Source organism: Bombina bombina, chromosome 2 (genome assembly GCF_027579735.1).
Source record: "Bombina bombina isolate aBomBom1 chromosome 2, aBomBom1.pri, whole genome shotgun sequence".
In the NCBI taxonomy this organism is placed as follows: Eukaryota; Metazoa; Chordata; class Amphibia; order Anura; family Bombinatoridae; genus Bombina; species Bombina bombina.
The window spans coordinates 918,587,698-918,603,870 of NC_069500.1; the positions used below are offsets into that span (position 1 = coordinate 918,587,698).

A 16,173-nucleotide genomic window follows, 5' to 3' on the forward strand; every position below is an offset into this window, starting at 1 on the left:
GGGGGCTGTGTGTGAGGAGAGGATGTTGTGAGGGTGAGAGTGGGATTGTGGAAGGTAGCTAACAGGAGCTGTGAGATTGTGAAGGGGGTTCAGAAGGTTAGAAGAGGGCTTTGTAAGCAAGAGGGGAGCTGAGAGGGTAAGGAGTGGGATGTGTGCCAGTTCAGGTGGAGGGCGTTTCCTGTATGGGTGGAGACTAGTGGCAGCATGTCTCATGTCGGCGTGTAGCTCGACACCTAACATCACTCCCAACTCGCTTGCTCCATAGCCCCAGATTGCTGTGGCATTGAGGAGCCCTGGCAAGTGTGATCTTGCCGAAGAAGGAACGCTCTAAGGCCAAATAGGTCAGCGGTTTTTACCGCATCTTTTTATTTCTAAGTCTTTGATCCAGCGACTACCACCTCAACAAGTACCTGTGAGTGGGAGCCTCTGTGTACTACCCTGGTTGTAGTACCCCGGGTTATACGTTCCCCCCACCTAAATTCCCGGGCCTGGTTCCCGGTATATGGGCGATGCTGGGGACAGTCAAACTACTTACCAGCATATTGTGACGCCTAACCCTTGCAGCCCAAGCGGGCCTTACCTGAGCGGAGGAGGACCAAGGTTGGAGTGGCGGCGGAGTGATCTGTAGTTGCTCTCTGTGTGTGAGGAGCCGGAAGGTGGTGCATAGCCTGTTGCCGCATAGTGTGGGAGCCCCGGCTGGAGATTGGATCGGGCGAGCAGTGTCGGGTGCCGGAGATCCGCGGTGTGCGGTTAGGAGGCCCCAGGAGACCCCGAACCGTATCCCAAAAGTTTTGGAGTTTGATACAGCAGTAACTACTGCTGAAATGGCATCTTGGGACAAAACCGGTGGCCGTGAAGGGTAGGGCAGATAGCCCCACTGCATCTATCGAGTGGATCAGTATCGTTAGCGAAGTAACCAAACGGACTATTCCTGCCGCAAGTATACTTTTTGTTTGTTAAGCCCCTTGTAAGGCTCGTCTCTTTTGCAACGAACACAGTTTTTCTCTGCTATTACATAACATTCACAGCTGGGAGAATATTAATTCAAGCAGACTGGTCAAGCTATATAAACACCAGTTATGTTATAATTTTTGTCTGGCTGGTAAAGGAAGATAAAAGGAAAGAAAAGAACTGTATTAGTGACTCTGTGCTAAATAATGTTCACTGAAAGGATAATGGCAATGTAATCAGCCATATAATTTGGAGTAATAAGATATAGTATTCTCTGTGATTCCTCATGTTGTCTTACGCAGTTTTTCAATCTTATGTGCAATGGGGTTAGGAGTCTGTATCTGATAAAATGTTATCTGTGTATTACAGTCTAGAAATATCGTTATAATTGGCCCATTATTGGCCGTATAAAAGCTCCAGGAATTATCTGGCCTAAGCAATTTATACATAATAAAGCAGGCGAGTCAGATATACTTTACACATTGGGTAAAGAACTGACTAAAATTTTCATTACATCTATTGCCTACTTTATTGCACTAGAATAGGCACAAGTTAAAATCATTTAAGTTTTGGTGGCCGGCGGCTACTAAAGGATACAGTAGTAGTTAAGCACGAGGCCTCTAGACAGAGTGAACCTGGATATTCTGTGACAGAGAAATACAAATTTGAAGTAATAAGATATAATACTATGTGTTTTTCCCTTCTGTATATTTTTTTGGTTTTCAGATCATATATGTAAACTGGGTTGAAAATTGTGTTGGTTCAGATACTATTTACATGCTTCAGTTTAGTAATCTTAATACATCAGGCTTAATGTAGGTGTTATATAAGCTTTTTAGGAAGTGTTCAGCTCAAGTGATTTTGTCTGAAAATAGTTGGGAAGTCAGATAACTGTTTGCATTGGGAAAAAGATTGCTTAAAATTTGCTATTATAGGTAGGGTACATTTAGAGTATCAGAAGAATCTGTATTCATAAGTATCTAGGGTTGAAGCACCCCTATATTACAGTGGCTAGGCCCACTGTCATTAGGTAGCACAAACTGGATAGGCTTACCTCAGGGAATTAACTAAGTTAACTGGTGTTATTAGTCATTTTCCTCTGAATTCACTTTAAATCACCAAGTTCACTTACACTTTCTCTCTCTGCTTAACAGGATACACCTCTTAAATTGGCAATCAAGAATTCTCATCTTATACACTCATCACTGTCTTTCACTGTCCTTCACCAGAAACCCTTAGCAAGGCCTTATTGGATATTTAATTTGTTTTGACACTCCTTCTTCCTCTTTTTGCTCTTCCCTTACCTCTTTTCGTCCCTTCCCCCTCACTACACGGTTGCTTTTTCCTTCTCTTTAACACATTGTTTTCGGATTTTCTCACTCTCTCTTCACAACATAAATGGAAAAATTTGTTACACAAACCAAAGTTAATTCCCCTAAAATGCCAGCCAAAGTAAAAGATAAAAAGGCCAAACTGGCAGATAATAGTACAGAAAATATAACTGAAGTCTCAGCCTTAACAATTGATACCCAGGCTCTTACAAATCAGCTAGTAGTTTTGTTTACACCTCAATTTGATTCTATAAAAACAGAACTAGGTGCCATTTCAGATGACATAGGGACACTCTCGTCAGAAATAAAACATTTTGCAGTAAGACTCTCTGAAGCCGAAGATAGGATATCCACATTGGAAGATCAGGCAAATTTACAACACACTGTCTTACAAGAACATGAGTCTAAAATAAAAAGTATCCAATTGCGTCTGGAGGATCTCGAAGATCGATCCAGGCGCAATAATATTAGAATCATAGGTCTAGCAGAGTCTCCGGAGTTTGAGGACCTTATGGGATTTGCATCTACCACTCTGCCACAGGCTCTGGGCATTCCCACACAAATGATACCACTAGTAATAGAGAGAGTCCATAGAGTGGGACCTAAGAAATCTAACACCAGTGAGCCTACCAGACCAAGAATGGTCATCCTCAAACTCCTGAGATTTCAGGATAAAATTGAGATCCTCAGTCACTATAAAAAGAGAAAAGAACCATTACTCATGGGGAACAACAAAATCATGTTGTTTCAAGATTTTTCTAGTGAAACATCAGCCAGAAGAAAAGTTATGGCCCCGTATTGCACGCAATTAATAAACAAAGGTATTAATGCTTGGCTGAGTTACCCGGCAAGAATTGTAATTAACAAGAATGGTGAGAGGCAGGTCTTTAGTGAAACATCTGAGGTAATTAAATTTTTAAAGGAAATAGGATAATATTATGATATCGATGTGTATTGTTTAAAATGTCATATCTAAAATGATATCTAAAATGTCAATGGATTTGTGTTTTATTTTTCCCTTGCTCTTTTTTTTTTTTTTTTTTCTCTTTCTCGCTTCCCCCCTTCTCTCTACTGTGTCCCCTCCCCTTTTCGTGATTCTAATCCCTTCTAAGAAATGACAGTAGAAATTAGGATGTTCTCCTGGAACGTGGGAGGCATTAGTTCACCCATGAAACGTAAATTGATTCTTAGAACATTAGCCCAGAGACACCCTGATATGGTCTGTCTGCAAGAAACACACCTTAGGGCATCAGAAGCAATGAAACTCAAGATGAAATGGGTTGGGGAAGCAATCTCTACTAATGGCTCCAATAAAAAATGTGGAGTTGCAATACTCCTACATAAACAATTAGACTATAAGATTATAAAAACTGAGATTGATAGTGAGGCCAGATTTATTTTATTGCATATAATGATCAAAAGCATAAAATTTATAATATGCAGTATTTATGCGCCCAATAAATTTTCACCGAGTTTCTGGGACAATATCCAGAAGATGTTGTTCCCTCTTATTGGGAACAACCTAATTCTATGTGGAGACTTCAATATGACGTTGGATCCCTTAATTGACAGATTCTCAAATAAAAATATAGCAAGTAATAGGCAAAGCGCAAAACATTTTCAGAGATTTTGCCATAAACTAAAACTATTAGATATTTGGAGGATGCAAAATCCCGATAGTGTGACATTCTCCTGTGAATCTAAAGGTCATAGAACTTTCTCAAGGATTGACCTATTCTTGATCTCTGAGTCATTATCTGCTCGGCAATCTAATGCGACGATAGGGGAAATCTTGATATCGGATCATGCAATAATTGAATTAACTTTTTTACCAGGTAAAGAAGACAGGAGTCAGAGACCAGCATTTGGTTTTCCCAGATATCTATGCTCTAATCCTAGGTTTCGTTTATGGCTACAAGCTAAATGGCTGGAATATGTTTCCAATAATAGGGAATCTGTAAATAATGTTGAAATTCTCTGGGAGGCCTCTAAAACGGTCCTAAGAGGGGACATTATAGCCTACCTTAATATACGTCGGAGAAAGATTAAATTACGCGAGGTCACCTTGGCTGAGAGAGTGAAGCAGGCTTTTATTTTAGTACAGAATACTCCATCACAAGAGAACTGGGATGATTATTTTCTTATCAGAAAGGAAAGAGATCTTTTTCTTAAAGAACAAGCCCAAATTGAGGAGATAAGAATAAATAGACATTATAAGGGCTTTCATGGTTCCTCTGCCAAATATTTGGCTAAACTTACTAAAATCAGAAAAAGAAAGAACATAATACCAGTCATCAAAAAGAATAAGGCTAGATATTTTGAGACCGCAGAAATATGTGGGGTTTTTGCTTCATATTATCAAGATTTATACTCTTCAGTTAAAATTAATCCTGAAGCACAAGAGAGGTTCTGGTCTAAGATTGTAGTACCTAGGATCCAGTCGGATGAATTAATATTGCTAAATGAACAAATAACTAGATCAGAAATTAGTAAGGCCATTGATAAACTGAAATCTAATAAAGCGCCTGGTCCAGATGGACTGCCCGCGGAATATTATAAATGTCTCAAAGATGATCTAGTACCAGTACTAGAAAAACTTTTCAATGATTATTATAGTTCAGATATCCCCATATCATCCTATTTCTCTATGGCCAACGTTACGCTGATATTAAAAAAGGGTAAGGATCCAGAGGATCCAGGATCGTACAGGCCGATATCTGTTTTAAATTGTGATTATAAGATCCTAGCCTCAATCATAGCTAATCGTTTCTCTCTCGCTTTACAGAAACTTATACATGAAGATCAGACAGGCTTTATGCTCAAAAGGAATTCCTCTAAAAACATTCGTAAACTAATCACGTTGATAGATTATGCGTGGAATATGGAGCAAAAACCCAGTACAGATATGTATAAAGACAGGGCAGTCCTTACCCTGGACGCTGTTAAAGCATTTGATTCTATTGTATGGGAACACCTTTTTTCCTCACTCCGAAAATTCGGGATACAGGGAAACTTCTTGCAATTTATATATAGAATCTATGCGAAGCCAATTTCATATATATTGGTAAACGGAATGATCTCGCCTAAAATAATTCTGCAGCGAGGCACTAGGCAAGGATGTCCGTTGTCTCCCCTGCTTTTCAACGTAGCATTAGAACCATTAGCGATAAGACTAAGAAATAGTCTAGCAGGGATCACAATGGGTTCTCTATGTCTAACTACATTATTATACGCTGATGATATTTTAATTTTTCTAGAAAACACACAACAAGCCATTCCAATTCTGAGACAGATATTGGAGGAATTTAGCTCTTTCTCAGGTTACAAAGTAAATACAGAAAAAAGTGAATTAATGTATATTGGGAATATAGCTACAAACTACCTGGGTAACCCGTTTAAAGTGGTAGATTCTATTAAATATCTGGGTCTAATGCTTCATAAAAACCCTAAATTTTGGTATACAGATAATTATTTCTCATTATTTCAAAAAATCAAATTAGATCTGAAACTATGGACTTCTTTCCCGATCTCTCTCACTGCCAGAGTAAATCTAATCAAAACTATCATATTTCCTCGTCTTCTCTACCCCATACAAAACTTGCCCCTGTTTATAACAAATAGGGATTGTAGAAGTTTATATTCCTCTGTCTCCAAATTTATTTGGCAAAATAAAAAACCTCGTATTTCTTCGGCTAGATTAATGCAGAAATCACGGGCTGCTGGCCTATCATTGCCCAATATCAATCTTTATAATATTGCAGCGATGGTAAAAATTGCCATTGATTGGTTGGCAAATACAAATACATTTGCCTCTCTAACACAGGAGTCCTTGCTGACTTACCCTTTCGCATTATCTGCGATTTTGCATTGTAAATTAGGTCAACTGCCGTCCAATGTTTCCTCACTAATTACAATCAAAAATATAGTTTTGGCATGGCATAATTTTTGTAGATTTTTGGAAATTGATTTTTCAATTTCGGAGTTTCTCCCAATCAGGGGTAATCCACTTTTCCTTCCCGGTCTACATCAGAAAACTTTTAAAAATTGGGCTGAAAAAGGGCTAAATAAAATCTTGCAATTAATTGGCGTAGATGAGAAAGTATTAGAAGGTGAAACCTTGTTTTCCCTTTTTCAACTACCAAGATCGGATCTATTTGCGTTCTTTCAGGTACGTCATTTTATTGTGTCACAAGGTTGGAGGTTCCCCTTATCGGTTGCATGGTCCGATATCAGAGATTTAATACAGAAAATTGTGGCAGGAGTCACCTCGATTTCACTAATGTATGACATAATGCTTTCTAAACAAACGCAGGGTTTCCGTAGCAGAATCAGCGATCACTGGAGAAGGTTAATCGGAGATACAGAGCCTGAGAGAATTACACAAAGCTTTAAATCTCTGGAAAATTGTAAAGTCCCCTCAACTTGGAAAGAATCCCATATGAAATTAATAAACAATTTTTATCTCTATCCAGCTAAATTAGCACGATTCTATCCATCTAGATCAGCTCTTTGCCCTAGGTGTGTGTATAGGGAAGCGGACTTACTACATATGCTATGGACTTGTCCTAAAATAAATCAGCTCTGGCTGAAATTTATGTATTGGTTTAATAATTTACATGGTGTTACAGTCTCTCTCACGTTTCGGGACATTATCCTGCTGGTTGTTCCAGCGACTAGTGTGGACCGGCATTGGACCTGTTCCCTAAATATCTCCATATTAGCTGTTAGACAAAGCATTTTTAAAAAATGGAAAGAAAAAAAAGGGCCGGTTCTATCCGAGATAGTGCATGCCATTCAAGATCAAATTATTTTTGAATCATATCATTTACAAGAGGCCTCTGAAGCTAGAATTAAAAAGTTCCTACTAAGGTGGTACCCTATTATTAACTCCTTTCCCAGGCCTATACAAAAACAGATTTTAGTGCCCTTTACATCTTCAGTAAGCTTCGCTGAAATGGTCATACTAAATCTCTTTCCACATACATGGATTTCCAATAGTACAGAAATCTAAATATTAATTCTGGTCAAGAGACAGGGGGTGAAGCGAGAAGATTAATTCTTCAATGAATTTTCTTTTTTTTTTTTTTTTTTTTTCTCTCTCTTCCCTTTTCTTTTTTTCCGAAGTATGGAAAACAGGAAAATTCCCAGCTCGGTGTACAAGTTTTGCTCTTTTTGAGATGATGAATCAAACGTGGCAAAGTATATATGTCTTGTACTATATTATGTTTATATCCTGCATTATGTTTGACCTTGCCCTGCGAGGCAGAAAAGGTTTGATGTTATTGATTGTACACTGTATGGGTTTCAAAATAAATATTTAAAAAAAAAAAGGAGTGGGATGTGTGTGACCTAGATAGTAGTACTAATTAGTAATGCTAATTTTGTTATAAAGTCTTGTATTCAGCAGAGTGACTTAAGAACACAATTCATAACATATTGTGCATTTTTTTTATTTTTATCAAGCTGTGAATAAAAAACAGAAATAAAGAAAAAAAAAATGTTTTACACAGTTTGCTTTCACATTATTGTATGGATATTGTTGTGCAGGGGTCGGATTAGATGTGACGTGTTGTGTCCCTTCTGCCCGGAGGTACAGCAGCTCCTCAGCAAACTCCACAGTCAGACACAGGTATTATCCACAGGCACACACACACTTATGTTTACTATGGCCAGGAAGACAGCGGCCACTGTCCTCCTGCCAGTGCCCTCCACTAGTCTCCTAGCACTTAGTCCCGCTTCTTTTTGAAACCTGGGGCAATGGCAGGGGAGGCCAAGGTTTTTGCTCTTCAAGAGTGTGAGGAGGGGTCTGTGTGTGACTGTTGCATCCGCTCAGTCAGTGGGGTTTGCTTCCTTCGAGCAATAGTTTTGCCACCTTTTTTGGAAAAAATACTGCCCATGCTAATTAGCATAAAAAACTATACTACATAAATCAGGAGTTAAAGCTCCTAGGACTGATTTTAAATGATCATTTGTTTAAATGTTAGACTCCAATACACCGAGAAGACATTTGACCATAATAGTATCTTAATTTCTATATTTAATCTTTATTTTCAACTTTAACCTGAACCTTAAAAATACAGAGCATGTAGGTAAAATACCGGCTGGGTGGCAACCCTAGCGAGCAATGATGCAAATTAAGTTATTACTAGATGACACAAGTACCTTAGGTTATGCTCTTTAAGCAAGTGATATTTTTAAAATGCAGGCGTATGGAGCATACTTAAGTATGCTGGTGAACCACCTATATCCAAAACTGATATCCACCAGTGTGCATTCCAATTATGGCTGGAATGTCCCTTTAACACCTTTGCAGGGTTTAAACAGACTTGTAGGTTTAATAGTGCTAAAAATTGCATGCTCATGAATTAGAACGTAGTTTTATGCAAGTTTAATTTTTGTATTCCTCACAAAAATATAAATAATTTCACTTAAAGGGCCATGATACCCATATTTTTTTCTTTCATGATTTAGAAAGAGAATGCATTTTTAAACATCTTTCTAATTTACTTCTATTGTCTAATTTGTTCTATTCTCTTGATATTCTTTGCTGGAAAGCATATCTAGATATGCTCAGTAGCTGCTGATTGGTTGCTGAACATAGAAGCCTCGTGTGATTGGCTCACCCATGTGCATTGCTTTTTCTTCAAATAAGGATATCTTAAAAATGAAGCAAAATAAATAATAGAAGTAAATTGTAATGTTGTTTAAATTTGTATGTTCTATCTGAATCATGAAAGAAAGATTTTGGGTTTAGTGGCCCTTTAATTTAAAATAAATAAATAAATAATACATTCAGATAAAATGTGCATAGTGGCAGAGTGAAACAGTTTTTTTTTTTTTTCATTTTTCAGAAGCATCCTGCCTCAAAAAAAAAAGAGTTCTGCTCACATTGCATTTAAAATATCAGAGCTATTTCACTCACAGGCAGAACGTGGCTACGGAGGAACAATTCAGTTTTATTTTGGGATAGTTCTTAAACAACCAATGTGCAAACGTAGGCATGCTAATTTATTCTTGTTAAAAATAATAAATAACTTTAGTCCATTCCTTTTTATTTAGTATCCCCTTGTCAGACTCTCCTCTATCGCGTAAAACTCTGTGTGTCCCCCTTGCATGTTGCTTGCTTCAAGGGAGGGACTCAAGAGATTCCAGTCAGGATGAGAGGAGGGGGTATTATTGACGTAATGCTGGGGGAGTTTCTGACGGCCCTTGCAGTATTAGATCTCAGGGTGGCTGCTGGGGGAGAGCAGACAGCTCTCTGAGCAATAGGAGTCACAAGTTGACTCTTTCCCTCTCCCTCCTCCTCTTCCTCTTGCAAGCTTAGCTTTCTTTTGCTCTTACATTTAGGTGTCTCCCCCTTTCACGTGTCAGAGTTGGACAAATATTAATTTAAATACTCTTTAAAACCTATTAATGAATTTGGATAGATAGTACCTAGTATAACAGCAGAGCAAAGAAAAAAAAGAAAAGAAAAAAAAAAACAGGCGTAAAAAAAGTCTCCTTTTCCTGACTGCCTGTATTTTTCCTTTAAAGGGCTATTACAAAGAATCCTCTAATTCTGCTTATCCATAAAATTGACTGGGAGCCTATATATTGAAGGATTCCACTTTTGCCCTTAGCAAAAAAGTGTAAAAGTATAACTTTAAAGTATTATTTGAAGTTATGTAGGTTATTCCATTGAAACTTCCCCATATATTATATATAGCGAATTCTGCTTTTTAGGAACCATACTTGGAGGCAGAGACAGAAAAAAAACAACAACCCTAAGAAGTGGAAAATTTAATTAGTTTTTGAAGAAATCTCCTAGACGGATCCTATTTTTTCGTGAAGAGTGACATTTTTTGTGTGGATCCTATCCTGTGGAGAATTAGCTGTACCCCTAACCTGGACCAGTGATGGTACTCCTGTCACTTTGGTGTGTAGTAGCAGTGTCTGTAATGATCTGCAAGACTTCGGCTGAAAAAGTAAGTCAATTAAAATACATTCAAATAAGTTTATTTTATATTATCTATCGTATCTATCTCTATCATCTATATGCCTGTCAGTCTGTCTATCACCCATCTATTATCTAATCTATCATCTATTTATCTATCATCTATCTATCTATCTATCTATCTATCTATCTCTGTCCATATCGTTTTATTCAAGTATCTATCGTTTAAGCTCAATTAGTATATATAAACTTATCGTATTATTATCATTGTTTTCTCATTTAGTTATCTAGCTTTTTTTTGTTATTTTCCATTTTTCCATTTATGGTTAAAAGCAATTCAAATGTAAGAGCAAATACTACATTATGACACAATTATAGTAAAATATAACAGAGTAACGTTTTTGGTGCTACACGTGTCAGTGTAAAGATGTTTTTCAGTTTGCTTGACAGATTAATGTAGAAAGCTCATTCTGCCTGTTAATCTTATTTAAGCTGCCAATGCCAGTCCATGGTAAACCAAGCACAATTTAATCATACTGTATAAATTCAGTTTTACATCTTTACTTACTTAAATATTGCCTATATATTGAGACTATGCTAGCCTAAATCTTGAATGCATATTATAATTTAATAATTTGCTTTAGTCTTGATTTAAGAATGCATTTTTTTCCTGTTAGATTTCATCATAAAAAAAGCAAAAAAAAAAAAAAAAAAAGCATGAAGCTGACTTTTCCATCAGTGAAATGCAGCACCCACAGGAACAGTATTTTCCATAAGTGGTGTGCAGCACCCACAGTAACAGTTGCTTAATTAATTTTAGGGTCTTTTGCTACTGAATTTGTTGGCAAGAGCTAAGTGACTTATTGAATGGTGCACTCTGTGCTAAGATTCCATGGGCTTCTGTATCTATGTTAAACATATTATAAAAGCCCTTGGACTATAGGTGGTAATACAGATGTTTATTTAGTTATGGAAAAACCCCACCAATAAACTTACAATTTGCTTGAAGCATTTTTTTTACTAAGCACAGACTAGGCAGTGTTCTTCTCTGTAAATTACTTAAACCTACTAAAAAAAAAAAAAAAGCTAACGGTTTTCTGTTCTTTTTCCTCATTTTAGGCTGGTAATGAACAGTTGATCAAAATAGGTAAGATGATTATATTACAGTGAATATTTTTGTATGTACTGAGAAAAAAATAATCAAAAGCCAACACATAAAATAATTAAATAAAACTGTTTTGCAGATTTTCTTTTAAAATGAGTAAATTGTAAAATTATGTTAAGGTTTTGTCATATGTGTTAACTATTGCAGTGTCATTTAATCCTCTTTTTTTTAGGAATCTAAAAAAAAACATTATTGTAAAAACACATAACTAAGGATGTGGCAGGAATTTGCAGTGGTCCAATAAGATACAAGACTTTTCCAACCAAAGAATAATGTGCATTTGTAGAGTTTTGCCTCAATAGGAAATACAATTGTATATAACTGAATCAAATTAATACTCATAAGGTTACATTGTATAGTAAATTGTGGTATTTAAGAAAATGTTAAGTTGATTTATTTTAATGAATCTATTAAATGTCCCTATTAGAATTGCAGCACAGGGAACCATTTAAAATATGCATTCTTCATGAGTATATTAAAGGGACAGTAAAGTCATTATTAGACATTCATGATTTAGACAGACAATACAATTTTGAAAAACTTGCCAATTTACTTCTATTATTTAATTTGCTTCCTTCTCTTCTTATCCTTTGCTGAAATGCTTATCTAGGAAGCTCAGGATCAGCAAAGAACCTAGGTTCTAGCTGCTGATTGGTGGCTGCATATATATATATATATATATATATATATATATATATATATATATATATATATATATATATATATATATATATATATACTGATTGTCATTGGCTCACCCACATGTTCAGTTAGATACCAGCAGTGAATTGCTGATCCTTCAACAAACGATACCAAGAGAATGAAGCAAATTGGATAATTGAAGTACACTGGAAAGTTGTTTAAAATGATCTGTCCTACCTAAATCATGAAATATTTTTTTGGGTTTCATGTCCTTTTAAATTAAACCTACCCCATTCTTGCAGTCCCCAGACTGCCCTCTGCTGCCCCACTGTTTTGTTGTATAAAATATAAATTGTAGCTGGTTCACCCAATCAGAGGCTGTAGTGCCTAAGCACTAATTGCCAGTGGTGGATGGCTTTGGAGTGCTAATTGCCACTTGGAAAGCATGCTCAAATCATCAAGCGCTTGGGACATGGCTCAGTCTATGTAACCTTTAATTTGATGTAGAAGCCTACTCCAGAAAAATAACAGACCAGAGGCTACAAGAACATGGTCAATTTCATTAAAAAGATTTATGAATAAAACATGCATATTCTTAAAGGGATATGAAACCCAAAATTGTTCTTGCATGATTCAGATAAAGCATGCAATTTTAAACAACTTTCTAATTTACTTCTATTATCAATTTTTTTTCATTCTGTCTGTATGTTTTGTTGAAAAGCAAGAACATATGCTTAGGAGCCGGCCCATTTCTGGAGCACTTTATGGCAGAAGTTTTGCAAGAATGTTATTCATTTACAAGAGCACTAGATGGCAGCACAATTTCCTGTCATGTAGGTATCGCTTTAGAACAGAATATCATGGGAACAAAAAAATAATAATTTGATAATAGAAGTAAATTGGAAACGTTTAAAATGGTATGCTCTGGCTGAATCACAAAATACATTTTTTGGGTTTCATACCCCTTTAATGCTGCCCTGTACTGCTGTCCACCTATGGACAAATGCTGTCTTGAACACATCCCTCATACTGTAGCAGTGAGTGAATTATGACAACCCTGGCTAGTATATAGCTGTCTTTGATACAGTTTTGTATCTACAAATATAAGCAAGTTAATGTGATGGTAATCTTTACATGTTTTAAAATCAAGCCCAGAATCTAAGCAATATTTTAGAGTGACTTTAATTGATCACTTTTAATGAAGACGCTCTGTAACTTACCTTTTAATCTAGCTGTGCTATTCTAATACCCCTGCTCTGGCCAGTCATTTTAAAAGTATTTTTTTTTTGTGAACTAACAGTTTTGACTTTTCTCCAATCAGCGCTCTAGTCGTACGACTATTACACAATTTTCTTTGTAGCTAGAGCACCGATTGGAGAACAGTCAAAAAATTTTTTTGTGAACTAACGGTTTTGACTGTTTTCCAATCAGCGCTCTAGTCGTACGGCTCTTGCACAATTTTTTTTTTGTAGCTAGAGCACCGATTGGAGAACAGTCAAAACATTAGCTTACAATAAAAATACTTTATAAGTGTGCGGCCGGAGCACAGGGTATTACAATTGCTCTGCTAGATTAAAAAGTAAGTTACATTACATCTTCATTGAGAAGTAATCAATTAAAGTCACTCTAAAATATCGCTTTGATTTCGGACCTGATTTTAAAACATGTAAAGTTTATCATCACTTTAACTTGTTGGATCAGGTATTATACAAGAACTGTTTGAGATAACACTAGGGTGTCCCAGTTCAAGACCATATCAACTAGAGTCCATTTGTCCAAAGAGTATAAATAAATGATCGGTTGTCTCACACCCACCATGGTGAAATTGTAGCTTATAGCTTACTTTTTAATGGGTATGAGTATTTTTTTAAACTTTTATATCTATATATACTATACAACTTTATCATAGGTGATATCTATAATAAATGATGGGTTAAATGTTTTTACATGTGAATTATATCAACTATGTTTTTTTTATATATAAAGCTGAATTTTTTTTTTGGCTAATGTCAGTTTCATAAAACCTTTGCTTTTTTGAAAACACTTTAGATGTCTCAAACCAGATACTTAAAGGGATACTAAACCCAATTTTTTTTTCATGATTCAGATAGATAGAGCATGCAATTTTAAGCAACATTCTAATTTACTCATATTATCAATTTTTCTTCATTCTATTAGTATCTTTATTTGAAAAGCAGGAATGTAAGCTTAGGAGCTGGCCTATTTTTGGTTCAGCACCCTGGGTAGTGCTTGCTGATTGGTGGCTACATTAAGCAAGCATTTTTTTATTTCACTATTGCTTGCATATAGCTCAAAAGTGGTCAAACAAAGCACATAATTAAATTCAGCTCCAGAATAGAAATTCACTACTGTGACCTAGCTGAATACATCTGGTGAGCCAATGACAAGAGGCATCTGTGCGTAGCCACCAATCACCAGCTAGCTCCTAGCCGTGCATTGCTGCTCCTGAAGCCTACCCGTGTATACTTTTCAACAAATTATACCAAAAGAACTAAGTACATTCAATAATAGAAGTAAATTATAAAAGTCTCTTAAAATGACATGCTCTAACCATGCTTTAAAGTTTAATTTTGATTTTTATGTCCCTTTTAATGTAACGCTCATGGTAGTCTAGAAATGTTCGCTAGTCTTAAAGTGAAAGTCAACTATCCCCAACCTCTATTCCACATCTAAAAATACATCTTAAATTAAGTTGAGTTTAATTCATCAATTTTTTAAAATATCTATATTTAGCAGAGTAATTTACCTTGAAAGCCGCAACACTATTTCGCAGTTCCTCCACTCGCCTAAAAAAATGATTTGCTGTGCGATGACAAATATTGATTTACCTAATTGATTAGTCCCCCAGTGGCATCTGAAAAGGTTCAATCTACGCCCCCACCATCAAATGAGCATGCGTCTCTTACTGAATTTTCATTCTTTCATATCTATCATATCAGAGAGTGGATATTTGCGCATGCGCTAAAAATATTATTGATGAGAGAGCACCGATGACCATGTATAGAGCAGGTGAGACTGCCCTTACGTGTAAAATCAGGAAATGAGCGGTGGGGGGGGGTAACCTAAAAGGATCGTAGAATCGATCAAACATAAATATTTGTAAAATAGGAACAAAATTTAAAAAAATAAGTTAGCGACTACATAGTATGATACTATGTGAATCCGTAGCATTAATAGAGTTTCTTAAAATTTACTTTCACTTTAAAGTGAATGTAAATTTTGATGATAAAGTGCCCGGTTTTTAAAAATTCAACTAAAAACAGGGGCACTTTAATTCATCAAAATTTATATTTCACTTGTGTTGTGAAAATAATTACCTTTTAATCTTCACAGCCGCTCCATCTTCACCCGGTCGTCGCAAGCCTTTTCCTACGTCAGAAATGACGGATCGGTCATCCTCCAATCACGACTCCCCCCCCCCTTGGGGAATCAGTGTCTGATTCAATGCCGTGATTGGAGGAAGCCGGATTCCTCATTTTAGACCCAGGAAGAGGCTTTGCGACGGGCGGAGGAAGCGATGCAGCGGTTGTGAAGATTAAAAGGTAAGTATTTTCACAACACAAGTGAAATGTACATTTTGATGAATTAAACTTTTTAATTGAATTTTAAAAAAACGGGCACTTTATCATCAAAATTTACTTTAACTTTAAGTAAATGCTTTTTTATAAGTAAACATGTCAATAGGCCTAACAGTAAACAGCACTAACCTTAGTTGTATTTCCATGGCTAATTTAACTAACCGTCCTTTCACACTGAAAACAAAGGTATAGCTGTATCTTGCGTTAATGCATTTCATTGTCATATGTAAGAACCCTTCTTTTTAACTTCAACTAACATTTTAGTGACATTCAAGCTGCACCTTTCTGCACAAAGGAAATGGAAAGCGTTTTGTCTCGGGGAAATCTAAAATTACCTCAGTTTAAAATATATTAAACCACCCATAAAGTAGTAGTTTTTTTTTGCACTCTAAAATAAATTAATCCATTTTTCTTCAACTAAGAATATCATGGGAACAAAGAAAATGTGATATTAGAAGTAAATTGAATTTTTTTTTAAGATGGTATTCTCTGCCTGAATTACAAAAGAACATTTTTGGGTTTCATAACCCTTTAAATAAATTTCTGTGACAG

The 16,173-nt window shown here is 36.1% G+C and overlaps 1 protein-coding gene across 1 annotated transcript in view; it reads left to right on the top strand.

Annotated features, from left to right (window-relative positions):
• The first annotated feature begins 9,532 nt into the window (after positions 1–9,532).
• The window catches only part of ADAMTS3 (ADAM metallopeptidase with thrombospondin type 1 motif 3), a 357,608-nt gene continuing 350,967 nt past the window's right edge, over positions 9,533–16,173 (top strand). The window contains exons 1-2 of the mRNA XM_053703328.1: positions 9,533–10,246; positions 11,335–11,362. Of these exons, the coding sequence (XP_053559303.1) occupies positions 10,178–10,246; positions 11,335–11,362 (97 nt within the window). The 5' untranslated portion in view covers positions 9,533–10,177. The remainder of the gene's footprint in view (positions 10,247–11,334; positions 11,363–16,173) is intronic.